The sequence below is a fragment of the Myxine glutinosa genome, chromosome 6, assembly GCF_964187855.1.
Source record: "Myxine glutinosa chromosome 6, kmMyxGlut1.1, whole genome shotgun sequence".
Taxonomy (NCBI): Eukaryota; Metazoa; Chordata; class Myxini; order Myxiniformes; family Myxinidae; genus Myxine; species Myxine glutinosa.
In genome coordinates, this window is record NC_136266.1 from 58,738,818 (window position 1) to 58,754,083 (window position 15,266).

The window sequence follows — 15,266 nt, forward strand, 5'->3', positions numbered from 1 at the left end:
CTCGTAAGCCAAATCGCTCGTAAGTCAAAGCAAATTTTCCCATTCAAATGCATTGAAATGCTATTAATCCGTTCCAGCCTCAAAAAAAAAACACCAATTTTTTTTGTTAGGTGCTTTTAAATAACAAAAATGTACTTTATAAATAACAAATAATGTATAAACAAGCACGACCTCGTATATACTGTACATAATACAAGAGAATGTAAAGAAATAAACTGGTTTTATTAAGCAGAGGAGAAGAGCATGCCAGGTGAGGTGTGCGTGTTGTCGACTTGGCGAGGCAGTACGATCGTACTCCTTCTACGATATGTACGATTTTGAAGCAGAAGGAGTCCATAAAGGCTATAACGCCAGCCAAGGGCGTTACGATTATTTCAAAGCTCCGGACCTCTATCCATGAAGATATGGAGAAGTTGTTGTTTGTGTGGTTGAAGGAGAAGCAGCTCGCAGGAGATACCGTGACCGAGAGCATCATGTGTTTGAAAAGATTGAAACTCGGATATCGAGCACGGACCACGAGGTGTTTTTTCTTTTTTCTTAATCTCGGTTTCAGTGAACTTTTGCTCTGTGCTCACGTGTACTGTACCTGTACCTGTAATGGTACGTCAGAGGATGGCACCTGTTGTCATCATATTAAGTGCAAGATGTTCTGCATCGTAAGTTGGTACACCGTGGTCTTTCGGCGGTGTTTAAGCCGGCCGTCTTGGCTTCTGTCACCATTGGCATTGAGTCTTTCGATGTAGGTAGGTCGTTGTGTGCCGGTGCCTTGGCCGAATTCCTTCATTGCTGCATTGTTAGCTCACCTGGTTTTTTATACCACATCTTTGGTTATCGGACCAGCGAATGACGTCATCTCCAAAGTATGGCTTATTCTCACTTGTCTTGGACGATCTTCTACTTCTAGCCTTCCACCGTGCATTTGGTGTCCACTGTACTTAATGTACAGTGCCTGGTAAAATTGATGTAATGGGTTTTTGACCGTCAACGCCATGAACCGTCATGAACCGCCATGAACCGCCATGAACCGTCATGAACCGTCAACGCCATGAACCGCTAACACTCAAAAGCCCATTTATCGCGCCTTATAAAGCAAAACGCAAACCGAAAGCCATGCCTCTCAAGCGAGGCGTGCTTCCGTGGTCACGTGATCCACAGGTGTAGCTCATTATACCCGCACGCGCGACACGCTTTGGCGGTCACGTGACCAGCCACTCTGGAGGCGGGGATCCCCGCCGATGACGTCACCGGCTGAAGCAAGGAGATTCCTCGCTCATGTATTTCGACGATTGCGTGTTTTATATCCAAGCAGAGATGCTTTCACGGCAAGATAACCACGTGACCGGAACCGAAGCCACAACCGGAAAATTCAAAAAAATAAATTTTTTGAGCTCGTACATCGGATCTCGGCTCGTATCCCAAAGCAACAAACCGCCCGAGCGACGGCTCGTATCCCGAAAAACTCGTACGTTGGGGCACTCGTAAGCCGAGGTACCACTGTATATCAATATATCAATATATATATATATATATATATATCTATCTATCTATATATATATCTATATATATATATATATATATATATATATATATATATATATATATATATATATATATATATATATAATATATATATATATATATACACACACACACACACACAGACTTGGCATTTAATATGGAATATTTTTTTGTGGGGGTGAACTTACTTTTCAAGATGCCTTAGAACCAAAAGTTCTTTGGAATTATGTTGAAATTATTCTAGATTTTGTTAATGTGACCTTTAAAAGAAACAAAAACCACATTTGACATTTCGAAACAAATTAATTGATCCTTGAAAGTGATGTAAACTGATATCGAACTCAATTCATGGACAGTACAGTGTTAAACTTCTGTACGTTTTCCAGAAGTATCTCGATTTTGCACATTGGCCAAATTTTTTTTTAACAAAAACAAAAGTTAAATTACGACTGGGATTACGGATGTAAAATTACAGTTCAGTCCTTCGTGTAACCCCCACGAGCATTCAGGAGAGCACGTACACGTTGAGGCATGCTGTTCACGAGATTTGCCAAGGTTTGGACAGGAATCGCTTGCCATGCAGTGACAATAGCCTGCTGCAATTCATGCACAGAGGTCGGCTGCTGGTCCAAGTGGTTGATTTGACGCGTTCATTCTGCCCACAAGTTCTCTATTGGTTTCATATTCGTGGACATGTCAGGCCACTCCATATGCTCTACACCACGGTCAGAAAGAAAGTGTTGGATCATGCGAGCACGATGAGGCCGTGCATTGTCATCTTGGAAGACAAAGTTTCCTGGAAAGGCTGCACGAGCAAATGGAAGCAATGTTTCTTCCAGAATGGCCCTGTAGTTGAACTGGTTCAGGTTTCCATTCAGAACAACCAGGTCAATTTTGCCCCCTGCATGAAAATCAGCCTAAACGGTCACCCCACCACCTCCAGCTTGGACTCTTGGCACTATACAATCTTTGTTGGAGGCTTCATGCACTTGTCTGCGCGCTCGGACGTGGCCATATTGATGATAGACCAGAAATCAAGACTCGTCACTGAAGATCACGTGATTCCAGTGTCCTGGCTGTCATTAACGGTGCTCTCTGGCCCACTGCAATCGGCGCTGGCGGTGTTGTCTTGTCAGGCGTGGCTTTCTCAGGGGACCCCTGGCACGATAGCCTGCTTGAACCAGTCATTGGTTGATTAGCCTTCTGGAAACAGGCACATTTGTCAATTGCTGCCACTCAGTCCTAAGCCGATTAGCTGACTTGGTACGGCCATTGCGGACTAACAGGTGCAGCTGGCGATCATCCATCCTTGTGGTTCTGCGGGGACGTCCTGGCCTCAATATTGGAGGAGGGACACCCCTCTGAGCATTTCGTTTTGGGATCTTTGACACCTGACCTTGAGTGATGCCATACTGCCGAGCAATAGCACACTGTTTCATGCCGGAATTTCGTAAAGCCACCTCTCCATGGCAAACAGCATTGTCGAGTTGACGGACCATCTCCAGAGGAAGCGGAAATAACTTTTGTAGATGTGCAGCAGTTGTTTTCCACTAATACAGAACGCAACAACCCTTGTATACCCGATTGTGAAGCCAATCGTCAAATGTACCTGTCCGTACATTTTGTCACGCCACCTGTGATATAACCCTGTTATTGACTTCTTGCTGCGACAGACAATCAGTGACATGGTTCTTTTAACAAAGAAATCACCGAAGCGTAAAAGAAACTCACCAGATTGATATTCTGAGTTCAGAAAGGAAACCCAAGTCAAGAAAATAAAAATATTCCATATTAAATGCCAAGTCTGTATATATATATTGTTGCGGATATGGGATTTGGCCTCCATATCCGCTTGTAAATATTCCCCTATTTCCCCAATACTCCCCAACTATCCCCAATCCCCCATTCCCTAGTCCCATTGTCTGTAAACAACACTCTGTAGAACCGACCTTCCCCTTTTTCCCCCATTAAATGTCGTGCCCAGGTTCACCGCATCTCACGTAGACAACTATAGGACATCTTGCTAGTTATTCTTAGTCTATGTCAGTTAAGGACTCGTTCCCATTAATTCTGACTCTTCGTTGCACCAGAATGTGATTGTATGGCACCAGTAGTGAGTTTAGGACCTCCCCATACCTCCTCCCATCTTCCTCATGAAACTACAACAACAACTACAACAACAGCGCGCGGGGAGTGTGCGTCCTCCCTCCGGCTTGGTTAGCCGCCATTGCCCATGTGCTCCGACGGGGTTACCACGAAGGGGCTGACTGCCAGCTCCTCGTCAAGGGCGGAGCCCGGTAACCCCCCCCCCCCCCCCGCACCCAATAAGAAGCGGCGGGCCGATTCCATCTGGGGCGGAGCTAACGAGCCGAGGGCGTGTCACTCCCCGCTGGATATACGTAGCCACTTACCGGAGGTGACGTGAGAGATGCGCCCCCAGCTTGGAAAGAGAAGTCGCCACCTCCGAGCGCTGAGAGACCTCCCGCATCTCTGGACCGGACCGGGTCGATTCTGCCCCTGAGCCAAGGTGCACCTTGAGCCTCGACTACCTGCCCTTCCTTGCCATCAATCCCTGTGTGAGTCAGTTTTGTCCCGTTTATCTGTGGTCTGTCGGGGCTACTATAAGACCGTGATTAACTGCCCACCTTCCTATGCTGTCCCTCTTGTCCTTGTAATCTAAACGTTCCGCATATCCCATATTATAACCTCCTCCGGAGGTCTTGAGAACAGTACCCCTGGTGTCGTGGCATCTAACCCAGCCGTTGTGTCCTTTCCTTCATTGATTTAGCGTAGCGCGACTCGGCCAACGTTCGAGTATAATCGGGTAAACTGTGCAGACGCGGTCATACCAAACCGCTCGGTAAACTAACATCCAAAACCGCGTCTAACATTTGGTGTCGGGAAGTGGGATTCGATCCGGAGCGCGTTGCACGCGCTCGAAATTATAACAGCGAAATTTAATTGTGTTTTACAAAAAAAAAAAAAAAAACCCGAATTTTGAAAGTCGCGCTATGGCAGACCAAGACGGCTGGGTTCCGGTAGAAGAGAGTGAGGCAGGGTCGATCCAGGACCAAATTGAGGGACAAGAGGAGAGCGAAGCAGTGAGGGTAGCAGATTCGCAAAATAGCGTCGTCGCGCACGAGGTTGCGGGCGCGCAAAATGGCGCCTCGAACATAGCCACGACGACCGCGCCCGCGACCGTAGTAGCGCCGCTGGTAGATTTGAACCTTTTTCTTATGCAAATGAAGGCCCTTATGGACAAGGATAATGAAGAAATGAAAAACAGTATGGGGGCAATGAGGGACCAAATGGGGGTAATGGGGAACCGGATGGTAGCTCAGGGTGAGCGATTGGAGGGCCAAATGGGGGTAATGAGGGACGAAGCGAGGGGTACCGGTGAGGGGTTAGACAAGAAATTTGGGAAGTTAGACAATAATTTTGAGGAGTTAGACAACGGGATAAAAGAGGTGAGAAATGGGTTAATGGGGGTAGAAAACAGAATGGCCGCTCAAGAGAATCAAATGGAAGGGATGCAAAAGGGGTTAGAGGGGTTAGAAAACAGGATGGAAGGCAAATTGAGGGACATGAGGGACCAAGTGGAAAGGGAAGTTAAACAAATGGGGCAGCAGATAGAGGGGGTCAGAATGGGGGTAGAAACCAAACTGGATGCTCACAGGGAGGAAATGGAGCAGATGAGGGTGGCATCTGGGCAGGAGATGCAAGTGATGGGAGAAGAGATCAGAAGAGGTGTGAGTGAGGAGGTCGGAGGAGTGCGCGAGGAGGTGAGGCACTGTAAGGAGCGCATGGAGAAGGAGGTGAGAAAGGGGACTGTAAAGTTACAAGGGGGCATAGAGGACCTGACGCAGGAGGTGGAACAGCTGACGGAGGGACAAAAAGGACTAACGGAGCAGGTTCAAAGGAACACTGCGGTATTAGGAGGGTTAAAGGCGACACAGAAAGAACTAAAAGATGACTTGATAGCGACGAAGAGGGAATGTCAGATGGTACGTGAGGGACTGACAACGAGGTTGGACGAGGTGACAGAGGTAATGGAGACGAAGGACCGGCAGGTGAGGACGCACATGGAAACGGTCAAGGTAGCCTTGGAGGACGAGCTTGAGGAGACGTACCGGGGAATAAAGGAGGTGAAGCAGAAATTAGAAGAAGTGGAAGAAGGGGTGAGCGAAATTAAGAAGCGACGGAGAGGGGATAAGAAAGAGATAAAAGAGGAGATAAAAGAATTGGTCCAAAGTCTGTGTTCGGATCGTGATGATGTGCTCATTAACCGGATGAGGGATTCGCAGGTGATGGAGGAGAAGCGAAGAGGAAGAGGACCCGGTGTAAGTGGTGACCAATATGGTCGTGCGTATGATGCGCCAGGGGATTTAAGAAGCTTGGGGGTCGAGATGGACCCGGGTGTTCGTGAGAGGCCGTTGGTGAAGTGTGCGACAGGTCTGGTGTGCGAAAAAGGAGGTGTGCGAGAAAGTCCGACTGGGGTGTGTGAGGAAAAAGTGCGTGCCAAGGAGTGAGGGTGCTGGCGAGAGTGAGTCGGTCGTAGCGTGTGTGCGAGGGAGCACATGGAAGCGCGGTGTGGTAAGTGTTACAGAGGGTGTGACGGGAGAGTGTGCGCGAGAAAGGTGTGTAACGGACAGGTGCATGGGGAAAGAGTGCGCTGTCAAGAGTAAGGGTGAGTGCGTTGTCAAGAGTGGTGGTGAGAGTAGTGAGAGTGACAAGGAGCGTGAGTTGGTTGTGACAGGTGAGCGAGGATGTACACCTGGAATGGAAGGATGCACACCTGGAATGGTAGAGCGTGAGTGGGAATGCACGCTGGAATTGGTAGTGAGGCACGTGGTTGGGTGTGCGAATGAGAGCACACCTGTGATTGTCACAGAGGAGGTGACCGAGGAGGGGGCGCGAAGAGGTGTGTTGGTGAGGTGTGCGACCAACGAATGTGTGCCAAAGTGTTCGGTGGTCAGGTGTGTGACCAAGGCTGTGAGTGGAATGAGGGTACCTGGGTGTGTAAGGAAAGGTACGAGGAGCATGGGAACGGCTGGATGTGTGAGCAAGGAACGGGCTGCGGGGTGTAAGCATGCAGGTGAAGCATCGACGTAAAACGGGTTAGCGGTTAGAGCGACTTTTAGCCGAATCGGGCCCTCGGTGCGTGCTGGGCCTCGCTTTGAACGGCCGCGTCCGTGCTCCACTAGGCGGAGCGGGCGGCTGGATAGGAAGGGTCGTCATGGCGACCACTTTTTGTTGAGGCATTCCGGCAGGTCGAGATCGGGACATTGGATGGCTCCACGCCGAGATGGTGCGTGGGATCTCGGCCCGGGTAAACCTCCTTCCCTGCACCGAATGCGGGCCGTGTCCAGCCGCTGGCACCAAACAACCCGCATTCATGGCTTGGCTTTACGAAGCCGGGCTTTGGATAGGAATTGGCGCACCGAGAGGCATTAGGAGTAGACTGTGTGATGAGGTTAGTGTTTTGGCCCCGAAATTAGAAAAAAAACAAAATTTGATTGGCAAAGGATTGGCAGTAATGATTGGCAGATGATGGGTAGTGATTGGCAAATTTTTGATTTGTTGAAATTTGATGTGCAAAATTGGTAGTGAGCGATGGGCCCGGTGGGTAAGGGTGGCATCCCTGCCACCCTTCCCATGGTGGGGCAAATGCGCAATAGCTTATGGGGTGTATGGCAGTGAAAACTAGCCCGGGTGGGTTAGGATATTGATAGGGATCTAGCGAAGATGACATTAGGTAACGTTAAGTTTAGTTAGTGACTGATACCTGTAGTGGGGACGCAGGTAGATTAGTGTGGATGATAATGACGTGGGAGCGCAATAGTTTAAAGGGACGACTGGGAAGCGCAAGTTTCAGAGGGGAGTAGTTAGATGAGATGATGCTGTGTGAGAACTGGACAGGTGTGTGGAGCAGTGTATGAGTAGTGAGTGTGTGGATCAGCGCGAATGCGCTTGGGGAGAGAAGGGTGCAGGTGGCACCAGGTGTGAGAGCACAGGTGTGCAAGTACAGGTGTGTGGAGAGAGTTGGAGTAAGTGGTACGGAGTGGTGTGCATGGTGCGAAGGTGTGGATGGGGGAAGAGTGGACCCCTTTCACGAGTACCCGGGGCGGGTAGTGTAAGTGTTAGGTAGAGGGTATAGGTAAATTGTGGTTGGATATTGGCATTTGTGGTGCGGTTGCAGAATGGTATTGCGGATGGGTGCATTAGTGTTGTGGAAATGGCTGGGCGTGTAGCCTGTGTGTAGTTGGTTGGGCACTCCACCACTGTGAGGATGTCGGCCAGGTGAGGCCGCAGGTGGGCTCTCGGAGCCGGTAGTTGTGGATGGGGCCCGAGGATCCGGAGGACGGACCCGGGTAGCCCAGTGCCAGAGAGGGCACCGAGTGGGGAGAGCGCCAGAGGGCCTTCCCCAGGTAGTTAGGTTCGGGTAAGGAGCAGGTAAGCTCGGAGGCAACTGCAGTGGTGGAGGTGTGCAGGTGGGTAGACCTGTTGGGAGAGCTACACGTCGCGGCCCAGAAATTGTGCGAGGGCACCGGGAGATGAATCGGGGGAGTGAGACCCCAAATTGAAAAGCACCACAGTTTGGTCAATGGGAATTGGTTTTTAGAACCCATAGTGTAAGTTGGCCAATGGATTGGCAGGGAAAGACCCCGGGTAATGTAAAGTTGTTAGTCATTTAGGAAATAGTTAGGATTGATGAACCTGTCGCACCATACGCAGCCACTTACCTGAGGTGATGATGATGACTCCACACCTGTGTTTTCTTTGTTCTGTTGCAGGAAATGAGAATTGCTGTTGGATTGGTGAGACGCATCACGACGTGGATGAGACATTGGGGTGATTCCATCTCTCCCTCCTTAGGAGGGACTGATGATGAATTGGTGATGACAAATTATGATGTTGAGTTGGAGATGGCAAATTTTGATGAGAGTTGAAAATGGCAAATTTGATTGGTTAGGAGGGAGAGAAGACGAATTTGGTTTATGGGAGGAACGGGGAAGACAGTAGGGACGTTTGTTGATTTGTAAAATAGATGTTTATGGGTAGTGTTGTGTTTTGTGGATACAGTAAGGGGTAAGGGAGGGGCCATGTAGGTTACCTGGTGGGGGGGGGGGGGGGGGGGGGGCGTACGGTAGGAACGTACCTGTCTCACCTGGTTCCCATGTGCCCCTAGTGTGCATTACCTAATGTTGCGTGCACTTTTGCGCCCTTACCACCTTACTCACTTGTCTTCTTCTTTTGTCTCCCACCTCCGAGGATCTGGCTTTGGGGCAGAGAGAGAGGAGAGAGAGAGGTGCTGGCTCCGCAGTTGTGGGCCTGCACTTTCGCTGCTTGCTGCCGGGATCGATACACCATATGGACCGCAATTTTTGTGGCCGCCCACCATGGACCGCAGTTCTCTTGCGGGCAAGCACCACCCGTGGATGGACCTATTGGTCAACGTGGCACCTATGCCATACAGGTGAACCACTAATAGTTGGCCCCCTGACGGCCACAATTTAGAAATGGACGCGGTTGGCGCCTTTCTTTATTTTTAAAGAAGCAAGAAGGCCAAGTGCACCACACGAAGGCAAGACCAGCGGCAGAACATCGGCCGGCTGCGACACCACCGGTGACTATAAACATTTTATTGGTGCACCGGATGGTGCTGACTATGTATGGGGTGGTGCTTTTGGTGCTTGGAAGGGGTGCTCTGCACATTATTAAAGGCCGTAAGGCCACAGAGCACTCGTGGGTTGGTGTATCGATGCTGGCATGCGTGCTCTCTCTATGCATAACATCTGCATGTGTTCCTCCAAAAACAGGTCCTGGATCGTAGTGTAAATATCAGCGTAGTCTTGTGTAAATAATGCTCCCTACCGGCTGTATGTTTAGTTTGAGAATTCTTTCCGCGATTCGGTTATCCTGTGGGTGTGTTTCTGTGAGGAGAAGGGTGCAACGTCGCAGGGGGACATATTTACTCATTTGTGAACATCTGTAAAACTGTCGCACTCAGGGTAGAGTTAATAGTAGAGGGAACTACATCTGAGTGCCACACTAAAGTAGGTAAAAATTTATCGGGTCGGGACGCCCCGAGGGTAGAGAAGGGTGAAGGGTGCAATGTTGCGGATATGGGATTTGGCCTCCATATCCGCTTGTAAATATTCCCCTATTTCCCCAATACTCCCCAACTATCCCCAATCCCCCATTCCCTAGTCCCATTGTCTGTAAACAACACTCTGTAGAACCGACCTTCCCCTTTTTCCCCCATTAAATGTCGTGCCCAGGTTCACCGCATCTCACGTAGACAACTATAGGACATCTTGCTAGTTATTCTTAGTCTATGTCAGTTAAGGACTCGTTCCCATTAATTCTGACTCTTCGTTGCACCAGAATGTGATTGTATGGCACCAGTAGTGAGTTTAGGACCTCCCCATACCTCCTCCCATCTTCCTCATGAAACTACAACAACAACAACAACTACAACAACAGCACGCGGGGAGTGTGCGTCCTCCCTCCGGCTTGGTTAGCCGCCATTGCCCATGTGCTCCGATGGGGTTACCACGAAGGGGCTGACTGCCAGCTCCTCGTCAAGGGCGGAGCCCGGTAACCCCCCCCCCCCCCGCACCCAATAAGAAGCGGCGGGCCGATTCCATCTGGGGCGGAGCTAACGAGCCGAGGGCGTGTCACTCCCCGCTGGATATACGTAGCCACTTACCGGAGGTGACGTGAGAGATGCGCCCCCAGCTTGGAAAGAGAAGTCGCCACTTCCGAGCGCTGAGAGACCTCCCGCATCTCTGGACCGGACCGGGTCGATTCTGCCCTGAGCCAAGGTGCACCTTGAGCCTGGACTACCTGCCCTTCCTTGCCATCAATCCCTGTGTGAGTCAGTTTTGTCCTGTTTATCTGTGGTCTGTCGGGGCTACTATAAGACCGTGATTAAGTGCCCACCTTCCTATGCTGTCCCTCTTGTCCTTGTAATCTAAACGTTCCGCATATCCCATATTATAACCTCCTCCGGAGGTCTTGAGAACTGTACCCCTGGTGTCGTGTCATCTAACCCAGCCGTTGTGTCCTTTCCTTCATTGATTTAGCGTAGCGTGACTCGGCCAACGTTCGAGTATAATCGGGTAAACTGTGCAGACGCGGTCATACCAAACCGCTCGGTAAACTAACATCCAAAACCGCGTCTGTAACAATATATATATATATATATATATATATATATATATATATATATATATATTATATATTATATATATATATATATATATATATATATATATATATATATATATATATATATATATATATATATATATTGCAGATATATATATATATTGCAGATATATATATATATTGCAGATATATATATATATTGCAGATATATATATATATTGCAGATATATATATATATTGCAGATATATATATATATTGCAGATATATATATATATTGCAGATATATATATATATTGCAGATATATATATATATTGCAGATATATATATATATTGCAGATATATATATTGAAACGCAAAAGAAACTTACCACCTTTGAAACCTTTAAATATCAACAATAACACTGCGTGTAGTAAATGTGTGAACTTATTTGTGGACAATAGTGTCCTCGCTGTCAGACAAAACGGTCACGGATGGTCACTTGAACCTTCAATGGTCACTTCATAGCACAGCTGTTGAACAGCCGTTTTGACTGTCAGTGATTAGCCAAGGGGTACGGGATGATTTTAATGAGCTGCACGTGATGTCTTGATATTGGCTTTAAAAAGGCCAGTGCAAAATGGGCATTTTGACCAAAAAATTTGATCATTTTGACCATTTTGACCAACTTCAAAAAGACCGAAAACGCAAAAGAAATTTACCACTTGTTTGAAATGTAATAAAATTGTAACAGTTCAAAATAAAACAAACCAACAATTGCCAATTGAAACATTGGCATTTTATTGATGACATGTCAAGTTTTTGACCAAGATACACCATCTCATCAGTTTGTTCTACAGTACAGAACAGCACAGGGTGCAATGTCAGTCCCCTTTCAATAGCGTGTATGGCCACCATTGTTTTGGATACAGGCAGTGCATCGTCGGCGTATACTGCCTACCAGTCTTTGGATGGATTGCTGCTGGATTTTGTCCCACTCAGTCCTCAATGTCTGAAGCAGCTCTGCCCGTGTCCTGGCCCTGCTAACTACGCGTCTCCCAAGCTCATCCCACAGGTGCTCTATGGGATTCAGGTCAGGGGAGAGCGCAGGCCACTGCATGGTGTTGATGTTCTCGCCTTGGAGAAATGCAGTGGTAAAGCGAGCAGCATGGGGACGAGCGTTGTCATGCTGAAAGGTTCTCAGTTCTGGGTGGTCTAGCAGGAATGGCAGCAGATGAGGTCGCAGGATGTTATCCACATACCGCTGGGCGTTAAGATTCCCAGCCACAACCACCAGTGGCGTCCTGTACCGGCCTAATATGGCTGCCCACACCATCACACTTGGGCCACCCCACCTGTTGGCTTGACGCACGCAACAATCGGCATATCGCTCGCCAGTTCTTCTCCAGACACACTCACGCCCATCAGGACTGTCCACACAGAACCTTGACTCATCGCTGAAAGCGACCTCGTTCCACTGCGCCAAGGTCCACTGCTGATGCTGCTGGCACCATCTCTGATGGTTGCGGCGATGGGCAACCGTCATCACGGGGCCTCTGTATGGTCTTCTGGCAGTCAGACCATAGTCATGCAGTCGTCTTCGTGCAGTATCATTGGAGATCCGTGGGTTTGCACGCCCCGGAGTTTCTGCCGCAGTGCGGGATGCTGGACGGAATCGATCCCGCAGGTGACTTCGGACCATCTGCCTGTCCTGCCTTGCAGTGGTGACTCTTGGCCTCCCTGATCGAGGTCTGTCATCTGCAGAGTTGTGGAGGGTGTCTCTGTCCACCAGGGCCGATATCGTCTGGTGTGAACAGCCAAGGCGACGTGCCACCTCACGGTAGCTCAGTCCGCCTTGCAGCATGCCCAAGGCACGCTGCCGTTGATCCCTTGACAATCGTGGCATGTTGATTGAAATGCCCATTTTGCACTGGCCTTTTTAAAGCCAATATCAAGACATCACGTGCAGCTCATTAAAATCATCCCTTACCCCTTGGCTAATCACTGACAGTCAAAACGGCTGTTCAACAGCTGTGCTATGAAGTGACCATTGAAGGTTCAAGTGACCATCCGTGACCGTTTTGTCTGACAGTGAGGACACTATTGTCCACAAATAAGTTCACACATTTACTACATGCAGTGTTATTGTTGATATTTAAAGGTTTCAAAGGTGGTAAGTTTCTTTTGCGTTTCAGTATATATATATATATATATATATATATATACACAAAGAATTAAGTTAAGCACCCCCCCCGTTTTTTTACAACCTCGCACATTACAAGTTTGTTGTCGTCAAAACAGTGTAATATACCCATGATATTGCTATATTTTCTGGAGAAGTGATATTATGGTCACATAAAAACATAACAATCATGCCGTTTTCAATATTTTATTCTGAATAATTTAAGGTGAAATTTTTTGGGAATTTTAGGCATATTTTCACCTCAATTTAAGTATGGAGCTATAGGTCCATCACGGACAGTGTGGATGACGTTTATGTTTTCTAACGTACAGTCATTGTTCTGAGAAGACCTCTAGCGATCTTTGCGTCAATAACGTGTGTAGGACCCACGTGATCGGATCACTGACTCAACCCTACGTCTCATAGACCCTGTAAGCCGTCGTATGCGTTGCTGTGGCAGGTTGTTCCATTCCCGATGTAATGCACGTTCCAATTCATCCAGATTGGCTATTGGAGGGACCATCTTCGCAATTTGTCGTCCCAACATGTCCCAAACGTGCTCGAGGGGGTTCAGGTCAGGACTGTACGCAGGCCAGGGGATGGTTGTCACAGCACCTTGCTCCAGCAAGGCTCGGACGCGTCTCGCACGGTGAGGCCTGGCGTTGTCATCCATGAAGATGGGATTGACGCAAAGATCGCTAGAGGTCTTCTCAGAACAATGACTGTACGTTAGAAAACATAAACGTCATCCACACTGTCCGTGATGGACCTATAGCTCCATACTTAAATTGAGGTGAAAATATGCCTAAAATTCCCAAAAAATTTCACCTTAAATTATTCAGAATAAAATATTGAAAACGGCATGATTGTTATGTTTTTATGTGACCATAATATCACTTCTCCAGAAAATATAGCAATATCATGGGTATATTACACTGTTTTGACGACAACAAACTTGTAATGTGCGAGGTTGTAAAAAAACGGGGGGGGGGGGGGGTGCTTAACTTAATTCTTTGTGTATATATATATATATATATATATATATATAATGTCGGGAGGGTAGCAAATGTCGGGCCAGATATCTGAATAGGTGGTAACGTGCTCGTCTGTCGCGGTAAGGAATCTGACCTGTAATAAGTTTCAAGTTTAGTCCGGTTTGTGGGGTTAAGATGTGTACCTGTGAACATGCCAGGATGTTCGAGTGATAGGTAGTTTCGGGATTAAAAGATAAAGCCCCTGTATGTCACCCTGGTAGCCAAACCTTTGTCCCTTTTGGCAATGCACCCATTTAGACACTTAGGCTCTTTATTGCAACACTAAATAATTCCCTTCCCTGACGACTTTGGAATACGAACAGGCAAGGGGGCCGGCTCGGGGTTTCGCCGCGTGGACCGTGGCCAGCTTCATCTCCGCTGTGCCCCATGTAGCACGATACACGCGCAAGCTATAACCATGCCCAGGAGGACTGTGATTGGTTGATGCGGAAGGCGCGAGGAGGGTCGGCAAACGGTGGGAAGCTGCGAGGCTCTGGTTGGGTGCCACGCCGAGGCTGACGTCACCGCCAGAGGTGATAAAGAGGGCGCGCCGAACTCTGCGTGCAGATTCCTGGCCCTGGCAGTCCCGGTGCGATCCCGAGTTGAGTAGAGTCCTGTCCCTGGTTGAGTTGGCTCGCAGTCTTTGCCCTGGTTGAGTTGGCTTGTGAGTCCGAGCCCGAGTGGAGTTCGCTTGCTTCGTGCAGCCCCGCGTTGTAACTTTGGGGCATGGACCTCGTGGGGGTCGACGAGGAGCCTGGAGTGGGCGCTGGCCCGGGCCTTCGCGGTGCTGGGACACGGAAGGCGGAAGTCATGTCCATCTGAGGTAAGATGGACATGACTTCCACGAAGTATATATATCTTCTTGCGCTCCAGGTAAGCTTTTACCGCAGCTCCCATTTTCCTTCTTCCTCCCGCGTCCATAGTTGAGTCCGTGTTTGGCCGTCGCCTCAATTAAAGCCGTTTTCGGTCCATCTGTGAGCCTCTGGAATTAACCGGAGGCTACGCACGACAATATATTGCAGAATTTTAAAACTACCACACATTGTCTTTTTAATTTGAACTCAGGCCTAGCATGACCCTCACCCTTGAAGAATATTTCATTAATGTTCCACCAACCATTCAATTTGTTGTCAACAGTGTAAGGAGTGGTGAACCGAAGGAAGCTTCTCTGGAGAAACGTTCATGCTTGCGTAACGAACACTTCAAGGCCCTCACGAAACCTTTGCCATCACCTGAACCTACTTCTCCAACGTCTACAGAGGTACTTGTTCATTCTTTTGTTTCACCTACTTCATGTACCTCGAGGCCATCCTGTCAGCCCAGATCGTATTGTAACACACTGTTAATAAACAAACTGCAATTCCATGTTGTACTTGTACG

The 15,266-nt window shown here is 48.3% G+C and overlaps 1 protein-coding gene across 4 annotated transcripts in view; it reads left to right on the plus strand.

Moving 5' to 3' along the window:
• The window catches only part of LOC137429836 (WD repeat-containing protein 76), a 216,844-nt gene that overhangs the window by 52,899 nt on the left and 148,679 nt on the right, over positions 1-15,266 (plus strand). For all 4 annotated transcript variants that reach the window (XM_068120130.2, XM_068120131.2, XM_068120133.2 and 1 more), the window contains exon 5: positions 15,024-15,147. In XM_068120130.2, coding sequence (XP_067976231.2) covers positions 15,024-15,147 — 124 coding nt within the window. The remainder of the gene's footprint in view (positions 1-15,023; positions 15,148-15,266) is intronic.